General features: G+C 39.3%; 1 protein-coding gene across 1 annotated transcript in view; it reads right to left on the bottom strand.

Annotated features, from left to right (window-relative positions):
• STK32C (serine/threonine kinase 32C) overlaps positions 1 to 18,363 on the bottom strand; it is a 255,918-nt gene that overhangs the window by 102,236 nt on the left and 135,319 nt on the right. Inside the window, exon 2 of the mRNA XM_084634123.1 lies at positions 1,710 to 1,765. Within this exon, the coding sequence (XP_084490249.1) occupies positions 1,710 to 1,765 (56 nt within the window). The remainder of the gene's footprint in view (positions 1 to 1,709; positions 1,766 to 18,363) is intronic.

Here is an 18,363-nt window from a genome sequence, read left to right as displayed (position 1 = left end):
GAAATCCTCCCATCTTTGCTTCTGTAGAGTTCCCTGACACCCAACCACATTACTGAAGCTTAGCAAGGAGGGTAGAGCTTGGTACACATTGAGCATTATAGCTCTGGTTATCCATATATATAGTACTTCCCCTATATTACAGAGCTCAGATACCATTGTAATAGGTGGGTACAAATAAAGGGAGAACAAAACTGATTGCCCAGCAGGTTTCATCTTAAGGGCCGTATTCTGATCCCTTTATTCACACTAAATAGAACTTAATTCTATTCCAAATAGTCCCAGTGAGTTCAATGGAGATATTCATGGAGTAAAGTGCTAACCAAAATAAGACAGTCAGACTCTGGCCCTCAGTATTTGATGCATAAAAACAAAAAGAAAAGAATAACAGCTTCCTTGACAGTACTCTGATTATTTCCTACGTTATTACTAGGGGAAGGTGAAGCTGGTGAAAACAGTGTTGCAGCATTCTTTGCTCATCTGTTATGTACTTTGCAAAAACTTCAACATTTCATATTTTGCAAAACTTCAAGGACCCATTTCCCTGCCCTCACCCGCAAGACACCAGCTTGTGAAATTCACCTTTCGCACAAAGCTTCACACTTGCAAACTGTCATGTAGTGGTGCTGTGGTAGCCAAATTTGGCAATTTTCCCAATGTGTTAAAACCACTGCTATTTTTGCTCTTAATCGTTCGCAGATGCCTCAGTTGATCAGAGGAGATTTCAGAGGGAAGTTGCCCTTAGGACACACTAAACTAAATGTGATGTAGGCAGCAGAAGAAATATGGCACTGCAACAAGCTCCTGTCAGCTCAGAGTTAGAGGGTGGATACCCTCAATGCAAGGACACACATGGCATGTGGTGAAAAATAAACTGTGCAGAATATAAATATCAAAGACAGAAGCACAGTGGCCTAAACTCACGTCAATGTAATTCAGGCAACACCAGAAATGTAATAATTGTTCAGGAAAGAATGAACACACACACATATGCAATATTATTTATAATATTTTACAATTAATGTATGTATCTTTTTCAATTATCTATCTCAATGACAAAGATATCTAAATTAGGAAACAAAGCAAGCATCAAATACTAGTGCTGCTCTGATTTTTAAACATGCCCCACACATACTATATTTATTATTTCTCAAAACAATAAACAAACAGCCCCCTTAACTACAACTAGTTGCTCAGAGAAATAGAGACCAAATGGCTTCTGAGAACCCTCCTGATCACATAATGTCAGCTCACCCAATTAAGAAACCGGATGCAGTACCATGGGACTTATCACAGAAATGTAGGGCTGGAAGGTACCTTGAGAAGTCATCTACTCCATCCTCCTGCACTGAGGCAGGACCAAGTATACCTAGATTATAATGAGCAATCACAACCAACAAACCCAGCTTGGAAACAAAATATATAATACATAGTTTTGCCATGGAATTTTCAGTTATTCTAGTAGTTAAAAAATGAATTGTGTGCAATTTGAAATGTAGCATCTCAAAAATGCTACAAGTTTACAGATGTGCCAATGTCAATGAAATATTTTCTTGACTAAAAATTTGCCCACCTCTACTTACCACCCATCATACAAGAAAAATTCACTTTCAGGATTATTATTCTTGCTACAATAAATAGTTTGTGCATAATTTGTTTTTAGTTACAATGCACCTTACTGAGCTCATGAATAAATTCAACTTCTAACTTACCTTGCCAAAGCTTCCCTTCCCGATTGCTCGGAGTATCTGGAAGTGGTCAAAATTCACTACAAAGTAAAAACAAAGGAGTTTTAGTTTCTCATTTCCAGATATTTTCCTACCAACTTCTTAAAAAAAAAACTTAAAAAGAAAAAAAGGGAAAGAGATGAGTAATTGATAAAAAGTACATTTTACCAGTTGGACAAATTCTTGCCAAAAGATCAGTATGTTCCAGAGAAGAGTTTTGTTTAAAGAAAACCAGTGGGATGGGCCCTTTGTATCAGCTTTAAAGGTAATTGCTTTAGGGACTCAGTCCCCTTAGCTTGTTAATGGCCAGAATCTTCTAGTTTCTGACTCCTAAAGTTCCTTTTACTCCCGGTTCCTGGATGTCTCATGCCCTCTATCTACAAAAGTAAAAGGACCCAACTTTGATACTCTTATGGTGAGCAATACCTCATTCCATGAGGAGTTGATTTTAATGAAACTACATGTGGAGTATGGTACTATTCTGTGTCGGTATCATAGAATGTGTTGTACTGTAGTGACTCGGACTGGCCTCTGAACAGTCCTTTACCAAGTCCTCTTTCTCAGCTGATGTTGTTTGACTTTCACCCACAAATTGTACAGAAAATGCTCTCTAGTATAGTTGTGTGTTTAATTTTTAAAATTTTTTAAATGTATATCGAGATTTTAAAAAACAACTAAAACTCAATTGATTTCAGGATAATGTCCACAGAGTATGGGGATAGGCACTTATAGACATGTATAGTAATATATAAATAACAGTTCGTTAAGTTACATACCAATATTAAACTGATGTATCACAAGTTAAAAAAACCCCCACAAAACACAAAAACTTAACCTAACAAAACGGAGACAGTGAATGAGTGCATGCGTGTGTTAAGAGTTGTATGGACGGAGGGCTCAGGGACACAATACAAACAAGTCCCACTGCTAAAAATATCCCATTGCTTTTGTAATCCATAGTTACAGATGGCTGCTGTTCTTGTACATGAAGAGCTTATTACTGTGCATGCAAGTGCTGCAGACAGTTTGGCTATTACTTGCTCTATCAAGAAGCCAACATGTTAAGGATGGGCCATTGACTTCTGTTCTCTGGATTTTTGTATCCGCCTGTACTTTAGCTGCTAGTGATTCCAGAGACATAATGAAAAATAACGGGGAGTGGTGAGAGTGTTAATCTAATACTTTAAGTGCAATGTTGCTATGTCAGCAGCCATAGCAACTATAAAATTATGATTACTAAATTACTGCTGTGATCTAATCTCTCCAAAAATTAATCTCAAATGAAAGGTGCTATGTAGTCCTTTTGTCTACCTAAATAATGATATATCTCCCAGTCCCATTGATTTTGAATACCTCAGTGACATTAACAAACATATTATCTCTGATGATGATGGTCACCTCAATTTCAAGGGCAATGTTGACAATCATAGTTTTGTACAAATGGGTCTTTGCATGACTCCATAGACCAATTCAGGAAGAACAACATTACCCCACTGGCCACGGAGCCATTTGACTAGTTGTGTTGATTGACCTGCACATTGTTCCTGTGGCTGGAGCTGTGTGTCCTGCTGCTCCACGTGATTTTTCTCAAAGTTGTGGATACCACCCTTATGGTGTGGTGCTACGCAATATGATCAATCGACAGTTGCTCAAAGGTTGAATAGAAAATTTTCTTTCAGGGTGTCTTTGAAGTATTGAATCTGACCTCAACGCTTACGATGGCCAGAGCTTAATTCAGAATATAAAACTTATTTTGATAGATGGGTCTCAGGCATTCGAATTACACAGCTAGTCCATCTCAACTAGGCACAGACCAAATGAGCCTTGATGCTGACCAAACCAGCTTTCACCAGGACTTCAGTGTTGGAAACCTGGTCCTGCCATTTGATGTCCAGCAATCATTGTAGGTATTGCAAGTAGAACCTCTCAAGCTTTTTAATGTGTCATTGAAAACAGGTCCATGTTTCACACCAGTAGAGCAATGTGATGAGGACATCATGAACTTTGACTTTTGTCTGTATACAGATTCCATGTTGCTTCCAGATTAAGTGATAGAAGTGACCATACGTGGTGCTGGCTTTCTTAATTCATGGTCAACTGTTGCTTCATTGTTCAACATGCTGTTGAAATAGGTAAACTGACAGCATAGGGCGTGGTACCTTCCAGTCTTATTGACAGGTCTTGGTAAGGTTGTTGAGGAGCTAGCTGGTATATATACTCCTTTTCAGTTTTCATTCAGCTGATGGTGGGGCCAAAGTTATGAGGCGCCGCAGCAAAGCAGTTTGCAAGAAATTGTAGTGCTGCTTCAGAGTGCGCCATCAAGGCACAATTATCAGCATAGAGCAGTTCCTGGAGCAATGTTCCTATCACCTTGGTGTTTGCTTGTAGATGGGAAAGACTGAAGAGCCTACCAGTGCAGAAGTGTATAAAGACACCATCTGAAGCATCACAAAGGGTTTCCTCTAGCACTGCAGCAAATAAAAGACCAAAATGGCTAGCAGCGAGGACACATCCCTGCGCCACCCCATTCATGATTGGAAATATATATGTTTGCACTAGGTCTTCCAGCAATGCCTTCATGGAATTGCTGAATGATGTTAATAAATGCGTCTGGACATCCAAATTTACTCAGCAATTTCCAGAGGGCAGTGCAGCTGACCCTATCAAATGCCTTAGTTAGATTGAGAAACAAGATGTTGGTGCTATTCACGACATTTTTCCTGTAATTGTCGAATGATGAAAAGCATGTTATGAATTTTCCTGTAGTTGTCAAATGATGAAAATCATGCTTGCTGAGCATGAAAGCCACACTGTGACTCAGATAGAATGTTGTGGATTATTTGGGTCACAAGTCAGTTCAACAGGATCTGTGCAAGAATCTTGTCAGCCACGGAGAGCAAGGAGGTACCATGGTAGTTACTACAGTCACTCTTTGAGCCTTTACACTTATATATTGTGATAATGTTGGTGTCTTTCAGTTGTGACAGTATAACTTAATGTAAAAAATTCAAAGAGCTTGTCAACTGAGACAATTTCCTCCATGTTTGAAAACCTCAGCTGGAATGGAATTGGGACCAGGGGATTTATTATTTTTCATTACTTGAACAGCTATCAACACCTCAGCTTGTGTGGGTGGATAGGCAAGTGCAGAAGATGTAGGCAGTTTATGGACATTATCCAGCGACTTCTCAGAAACAGTAGATGAATGATTAAGTAGTTTGCTAAAATGTTCACACCACCATTGGTGGATCGCATTACGATCTGTGATGACAGATTCATCATCAGCATTTGTTATGGTACTAAGGCAGATTGAGTAGACCCATACACAACTTTGACCACCTCACAGAAATCTTTCAAGTCATGATTATCAGCAAGGGCCTGTAGTTCCTCTGCTCTACAGTCAAACCACATATTTTGCATTTGCTGGAGTCTGTGTTAGAGCATTCTGCAAGCTGACCTATAACTGGCCTTTTTTGACCCAGAGTGCAGGTCATCTAAGAGTGCAGCATGCACTTTTCACTTGACATCAAGGAGATTCAATATTTCAAGGCCATTATAATTGAACCAGCCTGTATGACACATTTTGTATACCCAACACAATCGACAAAGATGTTATAGATTGTGTCCCACAGGGATACCCATTCGGCAGATATGTCATCACTGATCACTGGACATTAATAAATGTATCATCACTACATCCTGGGAGATGGAGAGGTATTACTATCCCCATTTTACCAGTGGAGAACTGAGAGCCCATGGTCACACAGGAAGACTGTGGAAGAGCCAGGAATTGAACACAGATCTCTTGAGTCCCTGGCTAGTTCCTTAAACCAAATAAACGTCTTTCCTTTCTAGGGCCCTGATCCAAAGCCCAATGGCTGCAAAAGATTCTTGGATTAGGACCAAAGAACAAAATATTGTTACATGATCCAATCCTGAGGTCTTCACTCAGCTCTTTCTCAGAAAAATTCCAATTGACTTCAGTAGGATTTTGACATATGAAAATGGATACGTATTCTGAGCCAGGCGCTGATTTGCCCAGGCCTCAGGGAAGTATTGAGAGAGAGAGAGAGGGAGTCAGTCTTCTCTATAGCAGCATCTTCTCTTTGTGGGAGCCTGCAGCAGGCTCTATGAAATTAGGGTGGGGAGGTCCATGGAGTATAATCCTTCTGGGCAACCTGCTGGGATTCTATGGGAAAGTTCACTAACTTCTTCCTAAACCCCCTTTGTGCTGAGATCCCCTTTTGTAAGCAAGGATCCGGGGTCTCTTAGCTAGAGGAAGCTCTGGCCATGCTTCCAGGGACCTGGGGAAAGCTCAGTACCAAGGGACATGCCCAGAGCCTCTATGAAGATGGCCCTGTGCCTCTTGTGGATCCACGAAAGCAGCAGAATACAAAGTCTAGAACCTTGCTCCTTCTCCCGTGTGACAAACCCTAACTTTTGCAGGAGGGAATTTGGAGCCACAAGGGGAGAATATTCCTGAGTTACCTCCTTCCCTGCTCCCTTCCCATTAGACTTAGAGGGAACAGTCTGGCCCTGAGTAAGGACCCAATGATTTGATTTAGTATTAAACAGTAATATTTAATAAATATTCTAGTTGAAACACACAACTAGACTACAGCTCTAAGAGCTAGCATATATTTCTGAGATGTTTTTGACAACAGATTTAAATTTTTCACATACAGAAAAAACTATTTTATGAACTTCTGTCTGTGAGAAATACACAACGTTCAATTAAAGTGAGCATGTTTTAAGCACAGTAAATTTGTTTTCTTGGCAATTAAACTACAGGACAAGGTTTCATGATCTGGGGAATTCCTAGGAAGTTTTATTCCTGAAGCAATATTATGGTTATTTATTACAAAGACAAAAATTCTTATGTCTGAAACTGCATAGTTACATAAAAAATCTTTTTTTTTTCGTATCCATGACTACAAATGAGCTAACAGCACATTCTAGTCCATAGTCAAGATATAACATCAAATATGCACATCAACTACATATGCCCTTGAGCTAATCTGTAAAGAAATGTTGCATTTAATAAATTAAATATGCAGTATCCATTTACTTTAGGTACAACTGAAGTTATATGAGTGGCTGCTTATTTTTCTTCAGTTCCACCAACTTCTTTTCGAAAGAGGTAGGCAGCTGAGGTTCTAATAACATGCTTTGTGTGTATAAAAAGATCTTCTACACTTTCCACAGTATGCATCCGATGAAGTGAGCTGTAGCTCACGAAAGCTTATGCGCAAATAAATTGGTTAGTCTCTAAGGTGCCACAAGTACTCCTTTTCTTTTTGCGAATACAGACTAACACGGCTGTTACTCTGAAACCTAACATTTTTTTAAATGACAAAACATTTCTACAGAATATGAGATTATCTCTGAAATAGAAATCCTTAGCTTGCCTAGTACAATTATATATGCTCTGGAGATTTCACCTTTTTGCAAGTGACACGAGAAAGCTGTCTTTCACTAACCACTCGAATACCTTATTATTTTTGGATGATTTGTACTAGCCTGAGTCATGAATAAATCCTAGTGAAGAATCCCATGACACATACTCCCAACAAGCAGGAAGATGACAGCTGTTGCCTAGTCACAGGACCACATTCACCCACTACTTTGACTTCAGTGTGGCATAGTTTTGACAGTCATACTCTGTAAATAAAATCATGGTTTGGCCTGAGGTTTCACTGAAGGAACCTAAAGCGGGCCAAGGGGGAACCTGAAAACTTTTATAAATTATAAATAAAATGGAATGTAGCAAAATAATATAATGACATTCAGTTGTTAATAAAATTGCCATCTTGTTTGGTTGAAATGCTCCAAGGCGTCCTTTGTCAGATTCTTATGAAACAACTAAGTTAATTATTCCTATTGACTTTCTGAAAGCTCATTTTCAGCATGTCCCTTTTAGTGAGGGGATGGTGGGTGGGGGATTGCTGGGCAGAAAGCAGTCACTTTTGTCAGATGAGACAAACATCCTCCCCTGGGATTCTTCCTGGCATCAAACAACAAACTATGATTCATAACTGAGGATAACATGCCATGATTTTGATCCGTTTGTTTCAGACTGTTTGCTTTAAATTTCAAGGAATGCATGAAAAGCAGAAGAACGGCAGTTTTTATGCTGCTTTAGAACGTCATTAAAACTCACACTTTGCAATCCACCAAAAACTGATGTTCTCCCCCTCCCCGACAAAGATGTAACAGTAGATGCTGCAGTGAGCTCTCTATTAACTAAGATTTCATTGTTTTATAAAATGTACTACAATATATTACCAAGTACAGTGGATTTACAGCTCCACTTTGCCAGCAGCTAAAATTCATTTTATACCATTTATTTTTTTTTCTGCACATAATTTTTATGCAGGATTATTGTGCTTCAAGTTACAATGTGAGATCTTTTTAGTCCCTATGCCAGATATTCTAGAACTGTATTTCTCCATAATTTTTATTTCTCTGTTTTATTCCACATGTATACAATACAACAGCTGAAAATGTGGCAAGATAAAAATAAAGCATTGCCACCATGGTTCTATTAATGGACATATAAAAATACAAGGGTCTGATCTGAAGGCTTCGTCGGGAACAGATTTGGGCCTCAAGTGTCTACATAGAGATGTGCCTCAATCCTGATTACAAACCCCGGACTCTTGGGAAAAATTCCAGCCCATATCTGGGTCTGGACACTACAGGTAGTTTTTATGTCTGGGTCAACCTAGGACAGCTGTCCACTGCTTGCATCACAGGATAGTGAGGCGTTTACTTAAAGGATTGTGCCTCAGAGATGTACAATCCCTTCCCAAGCAGCCTGGTGTTCCGGTAAAATGAGTAAAAAGAAAAGGACGACTTGTGGCACCTTAGAGACTAACAAATTTATTTGAGCATAAGCTTTCGTGAGCTATAGCTCACTTCCTCGGATGCATTCAGTAGAAAATACAGTGGGGAGATTTATATACATAGAGAACATGAAACAATGGGTGTTACCATACACACTGTAACGAGAGTGATCACTTAAAGTGAGCTATTACCAGCAGGAGAGCGCGGGGGTAGGTGGGGGGAACCTTTTGTAGTGATAATCAAGGTGTGGGCCATTTCCAGCAGTTGACAAGAACCTCTGAGGAACAGTGCGGGGTTGAGGGGGGGAATAAACATGGGGAAATAATGACAGGTTTCAGAGTAGCAGCCATGTTAGTCTGTATTCACAAAAAGAAAAGGAGGACTTGTGGCACCTTAGAGACTAACAAATTTATTTGAGCATAAGCTTTCGTGAGCTACAGAGCTGTAGCTCACGAAAGCTTATGCTCAAATAAATTTGTTAGTCTCTAAGGTGCCACAAGCACTCCTTTTCTTTTTATGGGGAAATAGTTTTACTTTGTGTCATGACCCATCCACTCCCAGTCTCTATTCAAGCCTAAGTTAATTGTATCCAGTTTGCAAATTAATTCCAATTCAGCAGTCTCTCGTCGGAGTCTGTTTTTGAAGTTTTTTTGTTGAAGAATTGCCAATTTGAGGTCTGTCATCGAGTGACCAAAGAGATTGAAGTGTTCTCCAACTGGTTTTTGAATGTTATAATTCTTGACGTCTGATTTGTGTCCATTTATTCTTTTACGTAGAGACTGTCAGGTTTGACCAATGTACATGGCAGAGGGGCATTGCTGGCACATGATGGCATATATCACATTGGTAGATGCACAGGTGAACGAGCCTCTGATAGTGTGGCTGATGTGATTAGGCCCTATAATGGTGTCCCATCATCAACCTCAGCCTGGACCAGTCCACACAACAGATCCACTTCTTGGACACGACGATGCTAATAAGCGATGGTCACATAAACACCATCCTATACCAGAAACCTACTGACCGCTATGCCTACCTACATGCCTCCAGCTTTCATCCAGACCACACCACACGATCCACTGTCTACAGCCAAGCTCTACGATACAACCGCATTTGCTCCAACCTCTCAGACAGAGACAAACGCCTACAAGATCTCTATCAAGCATTCTTACAACTACAACTTTCACCCACCTGCTGAAGTGAAGAAACAGATTGACAGAGCCAGAAGAGTACCCAGAAGTCACCTACTACAGGACAGTCCCAACAAAGAAAATAACAGAACGCCACTAGCCATCACCTTCAGCCCCCAACTAAAACCTTTCCAACACATCGTCAAGGATCTACAACCTATCCTGAAGGACGACCCATCACTCTCACAGATCTTGGGAGACAGGCCAGTTCTTGCTTACAGACAGCCCCCAACCTGAAGCAAATACTCACCAGCAACCGTACACCACACAATAGAACCACTAACTCAGGAACCTATCCTTGCAACAAAGCCTGTTGCCAATTGTGTCCACATATCTATTCAGGGGACACCATCATAGGGCCTAATCACATCAGCCACACTATCAGAGGCTCGTTCACCTGTGCATCTACCAATGTGATATATGCCATCATGTGCCAGCAATGCCCCTCTGCCATGTACATTGGTGAAACTGGACAGTCTCTACGTAAAAGAATAAATGGACACAAATCAGACGTCAAGAATTATAACATTCAAAAACCAGTTGGAGAACACTTCAATCTCTCTGGCCACTCAATGACAGACCTAAAAGTGGCAATTCTTCAACAAAAAAACTTCAGAAACAGACTCCGACGAGAGACTGCTGAATTGGAATTAATTTGCAAACTGGATACAATTAACTTAGGCTTGAATAGAAACTGGGAGTGGATGTGTCATGACACAAAGGAAAACTATTTCCCCATGTTTATTCCCCCATCCCCACCCCCCACTTTTCCTCAGACGTTCTTGTCAACGGCTGGAAATGGCCCACCTTGATTATCGCTACAAAATGTCCCCGCCGCCCCCCTTCCCCCCCCGCGCTCTCCTGCTGGTAATAGCTCACCTTAAGTGATCACTCTCGTTACAGTGTGTGTACGTTAGTACCCATTGTTTCATGTTCTCTATGTATATAAATCTCCCCACTGTATTTTCCTCTGAATGCATCCGATAATGCATCCTATAGCTCACGAAAGCTTATGCTCAAATAAATTTGTTAGCTTCTAAGGTGCCACAAGTACTCCTTTTCTTTTTGCGAATACAGACTAACACGGCTGCTACTCTGAAACCTGGTAAAATGAGTGTGCTGCATAAGCTAGAATAGTGCAGCCTGCTTCCCCTGTGAAGGAAGGGGACAGAGCTATGGTTTCTCTAGTATTCCCTGAGTTCAGTGACTGCAGTCGTGATTGGTCTTTGAGCAGGATACACAAAGAGGGAAAGAGTAGCTTGGTGCATTTACCATAACCCATCCATGCACTTGCCCAACAGCCAGTTACCATCTATGACAATGGGCTGAGCCTTGCTACCAGTTCCAAAGTCCCTAGAATTTTGGAAACATTCACGCTATGATCAGATTTGAACTTGGCAGCTCACACACCCACATAATTTGAATGTGACAAATCTTTCATGATGCAATGTCCAGTGAACTCCATCTGGAAGGCTCTGGGAAGAGTAAAAGGAAATGAGGAAAAAACTCAGATCTTAAATATGGATTCATTTTTGTGAATATTTTGGTATATCTTAATGTATGCTCGGTAGGTAATGAGTAATTATATGCACAAAGCACTTAAAATACACTTTAAATGATATAACATAATGTTTGGTACTTTCTCAAACCAATTGTGCTATCTAGAAAGATAAGAGACGATGCTAAGTATACATTTTTCTCCACTCACAAATAAAACAATTAAAATATATGTCACTGTAAAAAAAATCTTACTTTGTGCCAACAGCTGCCAATGCTCAAATACGTGTGTGCAAATGTTTTCATGAATAAAGCTGCATGCACCCAAATGGAAGCCAGGGTGAGAGTCATTTGGAAATTTGCCTCTAAATATCCCATCCCAATTTTCACACTGTCAAATTAAAAACCATATTGAAAGAAAACCTATCACAGTTTCTAATCTACATTACAGATAGCACTACTGAAAATTTAAAATGGCAAAATTTTAAAGATCACATGTACATTTCACTGTTTATATTATTAACTGTAAGCATGTCTCTCAGCTTGGACAATGAAAACAAGCTAGTTGGATTAATTTTTGGGGACTGCCTATACCGTAGTCAATATCATGTTCTGTCTACTTTGCCAGCACAAAGCTGCAATGACTGGGCTGTAAATAACGTAGGGTGAGGTTTATCATTGTTTACAAAATGACTCATTCTTGCTCTATTAAATAAAATAATGGCAACAATCTATTGATTTTAGTTTTTGTAATAACTTATCTTTACAAAATCTAAGTGTTGAACCAAATTTGACCCGACAGTCCTCTTTAAAACTATATTATGGCTAAATTCCTATTTGGATAATTGCACTCAGACGGCAGTACTTACAGTATATTTGTCCAACAGCTGCAATTAGATACAATATTTTTGACATTGTACTAGGATGCAGACTGATTCTTGTATACAGAAAGTTTGTAAAGTGTTAGATAATTCTTCTGGCTGAAAAGCACCCAATAAAATATTAAGGTATTATTGTTTTATAATAGAAAATATGACTGACTGGCATGACACCATCAAAATTTCTTTTTTACAGAGATAGTTCTGTATCTGATTTAAAAAAAAAGTAAATTCATAGCTCTTTTCAACCTAGGATTATATTATATTACTGTTTGTTATGGTAAAAATCATTGGTATAACAAACCTAACATTGTAATTATTGATACAGAAACATTATTATATGGCCACAATAAACACAGAGGTGTTGCCACAAAATGTTAACAGTTTTTATTCATTGATAGAAAATTTACAGCTATAACTTAGAAGCAATTACCTGCTTCTACCTAGGTCTCAAAAGGGGGCTGTTTCTCCAAAGCTTTGATCCACACCAGTGGAAGAACACAGAGAGAAGAAGACCAAGAATGAACCCAGATGGAGGATGGCTAGTGGAAGAATTTATGGACCAGAGGTGTGGGAATGAGATGAGAAGAGTCATGAAATAACTCAGAGATAATGGAAAGAGACAAGGGCATCCACAATGGATGCTGAGAGATTGAGATAGGATTGAGAGGAATGAGGAGGGCATGAGCAGGGATGTTAGGAGAAATGGAGAATTGGAAAAGGATGTGTGTGGAGAGGCTGGAGGAAAAGGTGGACTTCTGTGGAAGGAGAGAGAGAGAGAAAGTGAGAGAGTGAGAGAGAGAGAGACAGTCAAGAACTGCAGAAGTGTTACAAGAGAAAGTAGTGGGCCCACTAAAAAACTAGTGGAAGATTGAGGGAGGGGCTACAAAAGGATCAGGAAGGTATGTTAGTGAGCAGAGTATAACAAAGAAGGGTTCCAAAGGGTGGAGCCTGGGAGGACAAAAGGATCAAGTAAAAGCTTGGCAAGAATGAAGAGTGAGCATGCCTAGAACAGAAGAGCTAGAAAACACCTTAAGTTGTGGGGAGAGTGGGGAGATTGGAGGTGACCTGAAAGGAGGATGATTTTGGAAGCGCTCAACAGAGGTGGAGAAGAGGGCCAGCAAGGGAGCACCATCTGGAGAGGCCTCTGTGCAAATAACAATATACACTCTGTGGTTAGATGTTGGGCTATGTGTGTGTGTTTTCCCTGTGTGCTGCCCCAGCTTTGCACAGACCGTCGGCACAGCAGACCTTGAGCAAACCACCCAATTACCACAAGATCCGTTAAGGTATGAAGGCACCAGGCCAGGTTTATTGTTGATAAAGCATGGTAATAGCACCTAACAGACTCTACGAGGATGTATGCCTGTAACAATGGATGCAGCTCAGTAAATGGTGGAACTTTCCATTCCCCCCTTGGCTGGACAAAGATACTCCCTCTGAGATACATTTTTATATCCTGATATAAACAAGTTAGTACTGCCTCTGACATAGTTACTGTCCCCCTGATGTGGCTAGCTATTACCCATCACCTTGACATGTTGGTTCAATCAAAACATCTCTATTATCTACTGTCATCCTGCCCTTATCTTTTAGGAGGGGTCAGTGTGTTCCTGTTATCCTTGGGGAAAGTTTTTATACCATCCTTAATATCAGAATGTGTTTGCGTAAGTATTTTGTGCTTAGCACTTCTTAAAAATGAGTATTTCTGCATTATCAGCCCTGTTTTTGCCAAAGTCTGCAAGCAGGTCCTGCCTCATACCAGGCCTCTAGTACAAGAGCTTATATCTCAGGCTCTTTTGCTACCACGCTCTCTAATTACAAGACTTTTGTTCTCCTCTCCCCTTCTTATAGGCTGGAAAATATTTAACATATGGCCTTCATTTTTGTGTAACAGGGTGGCTCCACATTGTGTAAGAATCCCCTTGCTTTCTTTCATTTAACTTTCCTTTTATTTCTACTGAAAAAAATGTATTGGAAATGCACATTGGGTTTTAGTCCGCACTATTTAATGCTGTTCTGTTTTGCCCATTTGCATCTACAAGCAGGGGCGACCCATCCATATAGGTGAACTAGGCAGTCAGCTAGGGTGCCAACTTAAATGGGGCACCAAATTTGAGGGGAAAAAATCAAATTTAAAAAAAAATGAAATGAAAAAAAAGGAAAAAGATGAAAAAAATACAAATAAAACAACAAAGATGTCATTATTTAAATTCCTGTGCGCGTAGAGAGGGAATATGAATTATAATTCATTTCTCTACATTTCTGAGAATTTATTAATATGTCAAATCTTTTATTTACTGCAAAAATAAATAATATTTTAGGGAAAAAAATTTAAATTTGCAACATAGGGTTTATTTTTCTCAGGCTCAAAACACTGTTGGGAGGTTCTGACTCGCCATGTGAATTCTCTAACTGTGAAACCACTTAGTCAGACAAGCTGGGAGAGTCGCATTGATGCTTTGAAGCCTCTTCACTATGAACTTGGAAACATTTGTGATACCCTAATTAAAATTTCTGATGATACTACCTTTACTGGATCATCTGGCAATACGGCACGTTCAGATGCAGAAGCTCTTGCAAATGGCCTTTCCAAGTTCAAATTTGTGACTTCACTCATTTTGCGGTATAATATCCTTTTCGAGATTAACCTCACTAGTAAGCAGCTTCAGGAAAAGAACTTGAACATACATTCTGCTATTCAAAAACTGCAGCAAACTAAAACTATTCTGGACGAATTCAAAGTGATGAAGGGTTCGAAAGAACACTGGTAGATTCTCTTGAGTTTGCTGAAGAAATAGACTTTGCGACAGAATTTGAAGCAGTTTGCATTCAGCAAAAGAAACAGCAGTTTTCTTTTGAAGGACGAGACACACCCATTCAGAACCCAAAACAAAGGTTCAAAGTGAATTTCTACTTCACAGTCCTTGATACTGCTGTTCACTTGGTTGATGAAAGATTTCAACAGATGCAGCAGCTGGACTCAGTATTTGGCTTTCTATATGATATCCACAGCTTGCAAAAGAAAACAGCAAAACAGATAAGAGTATTTTGTATAAAACTGGAGTTGGCCTTGACTCATGAAAATTCAAAAGACATTGATGCTACAGATTTGTGTAGCGAGCTTCAGGCTTTTTCAAGACGACTTAAGAAACATTCGACTCCTGAAAAAGTACCGAAGTTTGTTTGTGAAAATAAACTCTCAGACAGTTTTCCAAACATTTTTTAGCTCTGCGCTTTCTTTTAACTTTGCCATTTTCCGTAGCTAGTGGGGAACATAGCTTCTAAAAGTTAAAATTAATAAAAACATATCTGTGTTCAACAGTGGTGCAATGTTAATAGAGCATGAAATAGCTGGAAAACTGGATCTAAAAGAACTAGTAACTGAATTTTCAAAACTTTAAGCAAGAAGAGTCATGTTTTAAGAGCACAGAGTGTTTTTTATTCGGAGTGTTTTGTAAATACAGGTTAAAGTTCATTGAAGAGTTTTCTTTTTTCTTTCTATATTAGATGTGGTGGTAATGGCAGTTAAAGCAGGATAGCGTAATGGATGATTTTGGATTTCTAATAATAAAAATTATAATTAACATTTTAATGCATTTTTATTTGAAATCGGACTGAAATATCATCTAGCTGTCATACAGAAATGTATTCTGAAAATGTCATGTCTCTATTTTATCTGGGCTCAGAAACATTGGTTGGACGGACGGACAGACAGACAAACCGAATAATTAAGCCTCTGTTTAAAAAAAAATGCTTAAAAAACATCAAAAGGAAAAAAGGGGCAAAATGTTTCCCAGTTTACCAAAGCCTTGATCTCAGCCTTGATCTGCCTTTGGGGTTTGGGGGTAGGAGGCGCCGATCGCATGGTTCACCTAGGGCACCAGTTGCTGGCAGCTAGTCTAGGACCACCCCGTCTACAAGAAGAATAAGTAGGTGAGGCTAACGGAAATCCACTGTAGTCTGATTGATTGGCAACGTGAGTGAGTATTAACTGCCCAGGAATTCAGGGAATGCTGGCAGAAAATAAAAGAAATTAAAGGTATAATATGAACCACTTTAAGCACTAAGGAATCACACATACTATTAAAAATACAGCTGTGAAGTCATCTTAGCAGGAGTAAGTTATTGGTACCAGATAGAATAATGTTTGCATTGGCCCATGACCATTCCTACCTAGTGCATGGCTATTAAAATCATCTGTTTTTTCAGTGAATGAAAATTGGAGCGCTACTAAATAGGATGAAAAGAACAAATACCTCTTCCACATAAGTTCTGTATTGCAAAATTTGTAAGTGCTGTTTATCTGAGAAAAATTAAGCTTATTTGTGTTAGCATCCCAGAGAGGCAAATTTTAGCTATTCATTAGCAACTCAGTTGAGCTCCCAATAGGTGCAGTTTTGAAAGCATTAATGAGAAGTCAAAATTATACAATGCAATTTATATATGCCATGCAACTTTCACAACAATCACAAAGAAGAACATATCACACAAGAAGCTGAAAGTGGGAGGGTTTTGGTCAGTCAGTCTTCACCTTTTGTCAGGCTAACTGTGATGATGTAAAGATGTGATAATAGCCAAACAGCGACCAAGCAACTAGGATTTATTCATGACCAGTACTGTGGGGTAGCCAGAATGCAAAGTACTCACCAATGCCACTTGAGAGGAGCTGTAATGAAATGACTGAATAAAGGTCAAATATCAGCATTCAGGATATTTTGGATGTTGAATGTTCTTAGGTGCTGCGCTAAATTTTGTTTAGAAGAATGTTGGGTCAGCTTCTCTGCAAATCTATTTCAGAAAATGATACATTTTATGTCAGTACCACTTGCTGAATAGCCATTAGACTGACTTGTCTTTATACTTTGCTAGGAGAATTTTCCTACTTTTACTATAGTAGATGAATAGATCATTCCACTGGTCAGTTTCCTGAATGATTAGCCATTTTCTCCGGACAAGTGCAAAGCCACAGAGTTGAGCAGATCCTCAGTTTGGTGTCCCAACCTCCCCCAGATCACAGGCAAGGAGAAAAGAAAAGGCTCCCTCCTTCCCAAAGAAGGTGGGTGATCTCATACTACGCAACAGTCATGCGGTGTTCACAGCAGAGAAATGTCAGCACTTCCCCAGGAAAGAAAAAAAATCAGTTCTAATATTAGCTAGCAACTTAGATGCCAACAAATAGTGAACAGAACTCAACACATGTAACCTTGGTCTCCAGATTATATAGTTAGTAATATTAATTTAAAGGACATCTGCAAATGAAAAAAAAAGTGGGTTAGAAATTAGTCCTGTCTACCAGTGGGAATTTCATCAGTCTAGGTCTACAACCGAGGTTGAAGTTTGCAGAAGGTAACTTCATGGTGACCTAACCTGCTTTCCAGTGAGTTCAGGAATATAGCTGAGCTTTTGGCCCAAGCATGGGTTGCTTTTGGAACTGGGACTATTAGCACTTAGAACTTTTAGTATGTGACACTTTAGTCCTTTTCCTTAAGGAACCCCTTTCTAAAGAGGTTATTGATTTAAAACTATGGCATTTGGGGGCTTTCTAAGATATTACGTGGAAGAATCTGCTCCGCAGTATGATCAGTACAAAGAATGGTTTTGGAGAATTTTTTTCTCCAGACTGGCATCATAGTCTGATGAAGTTGTGATGGCTTGTTAGTATTCTTTGGTTATATTTCTATGGCTTGTATCTAGAGTGTTGTTTATTCTGTTGAACCCAGCTGAATGCATGTATTTTGCTTTATTTTAAAAACACTATTATCAATCTACACATGGAGGTTACTATTCTTAATAATAATTATTACAGTAAAGCAAATAATAATGTTTTATGTTAGAATTTCATTGTTAAAATGCAATACTATCAGAATGTCGTTTGTACTTTATAAAAAGCTCCTTAATTGTGACTGTGTGTCACACTGAGAGTTAGGTTCTGTACTTAAACAAAAGCCACAGTAGCTCTTAGGCACAACAATACCTCCTTCAAACTACATGCTGCATAAGACCACAGGAAAGACCATGGCATTTGCTCACCATGTCATAATGCAAGACATGGGAGCAGAGGAGATAGGAGGCCTTGTACAAAATAGACAAGGTAGCTAGTGATGATCCTTTTCTTGTTAATAAAGAAATATGTGGGGAGACAACTGACCACAGGGAGGAGAAATTTGAGGCTCAAGACAACACTGGGCCAAGAAAGGGAAGAGAACAAAAGGGTAGGAGATAAGC

This window comes from Lepidochelys olivacea (assembly GCF_965140295.1).
Source record: "Lepidochelys olivacea isolate rLepOli2 genome assembly, chromosome: 7".
NCBI lineage: Eukaryota > Metazoa > Chordata > Testudines > Cheloniidae > Lepidochelys > Lepidochelys olivacea.
Note: the sequence above shows the minus strand (reverse complement) of the source record. Positions and strands in the feature narration are given on the sequence as shown.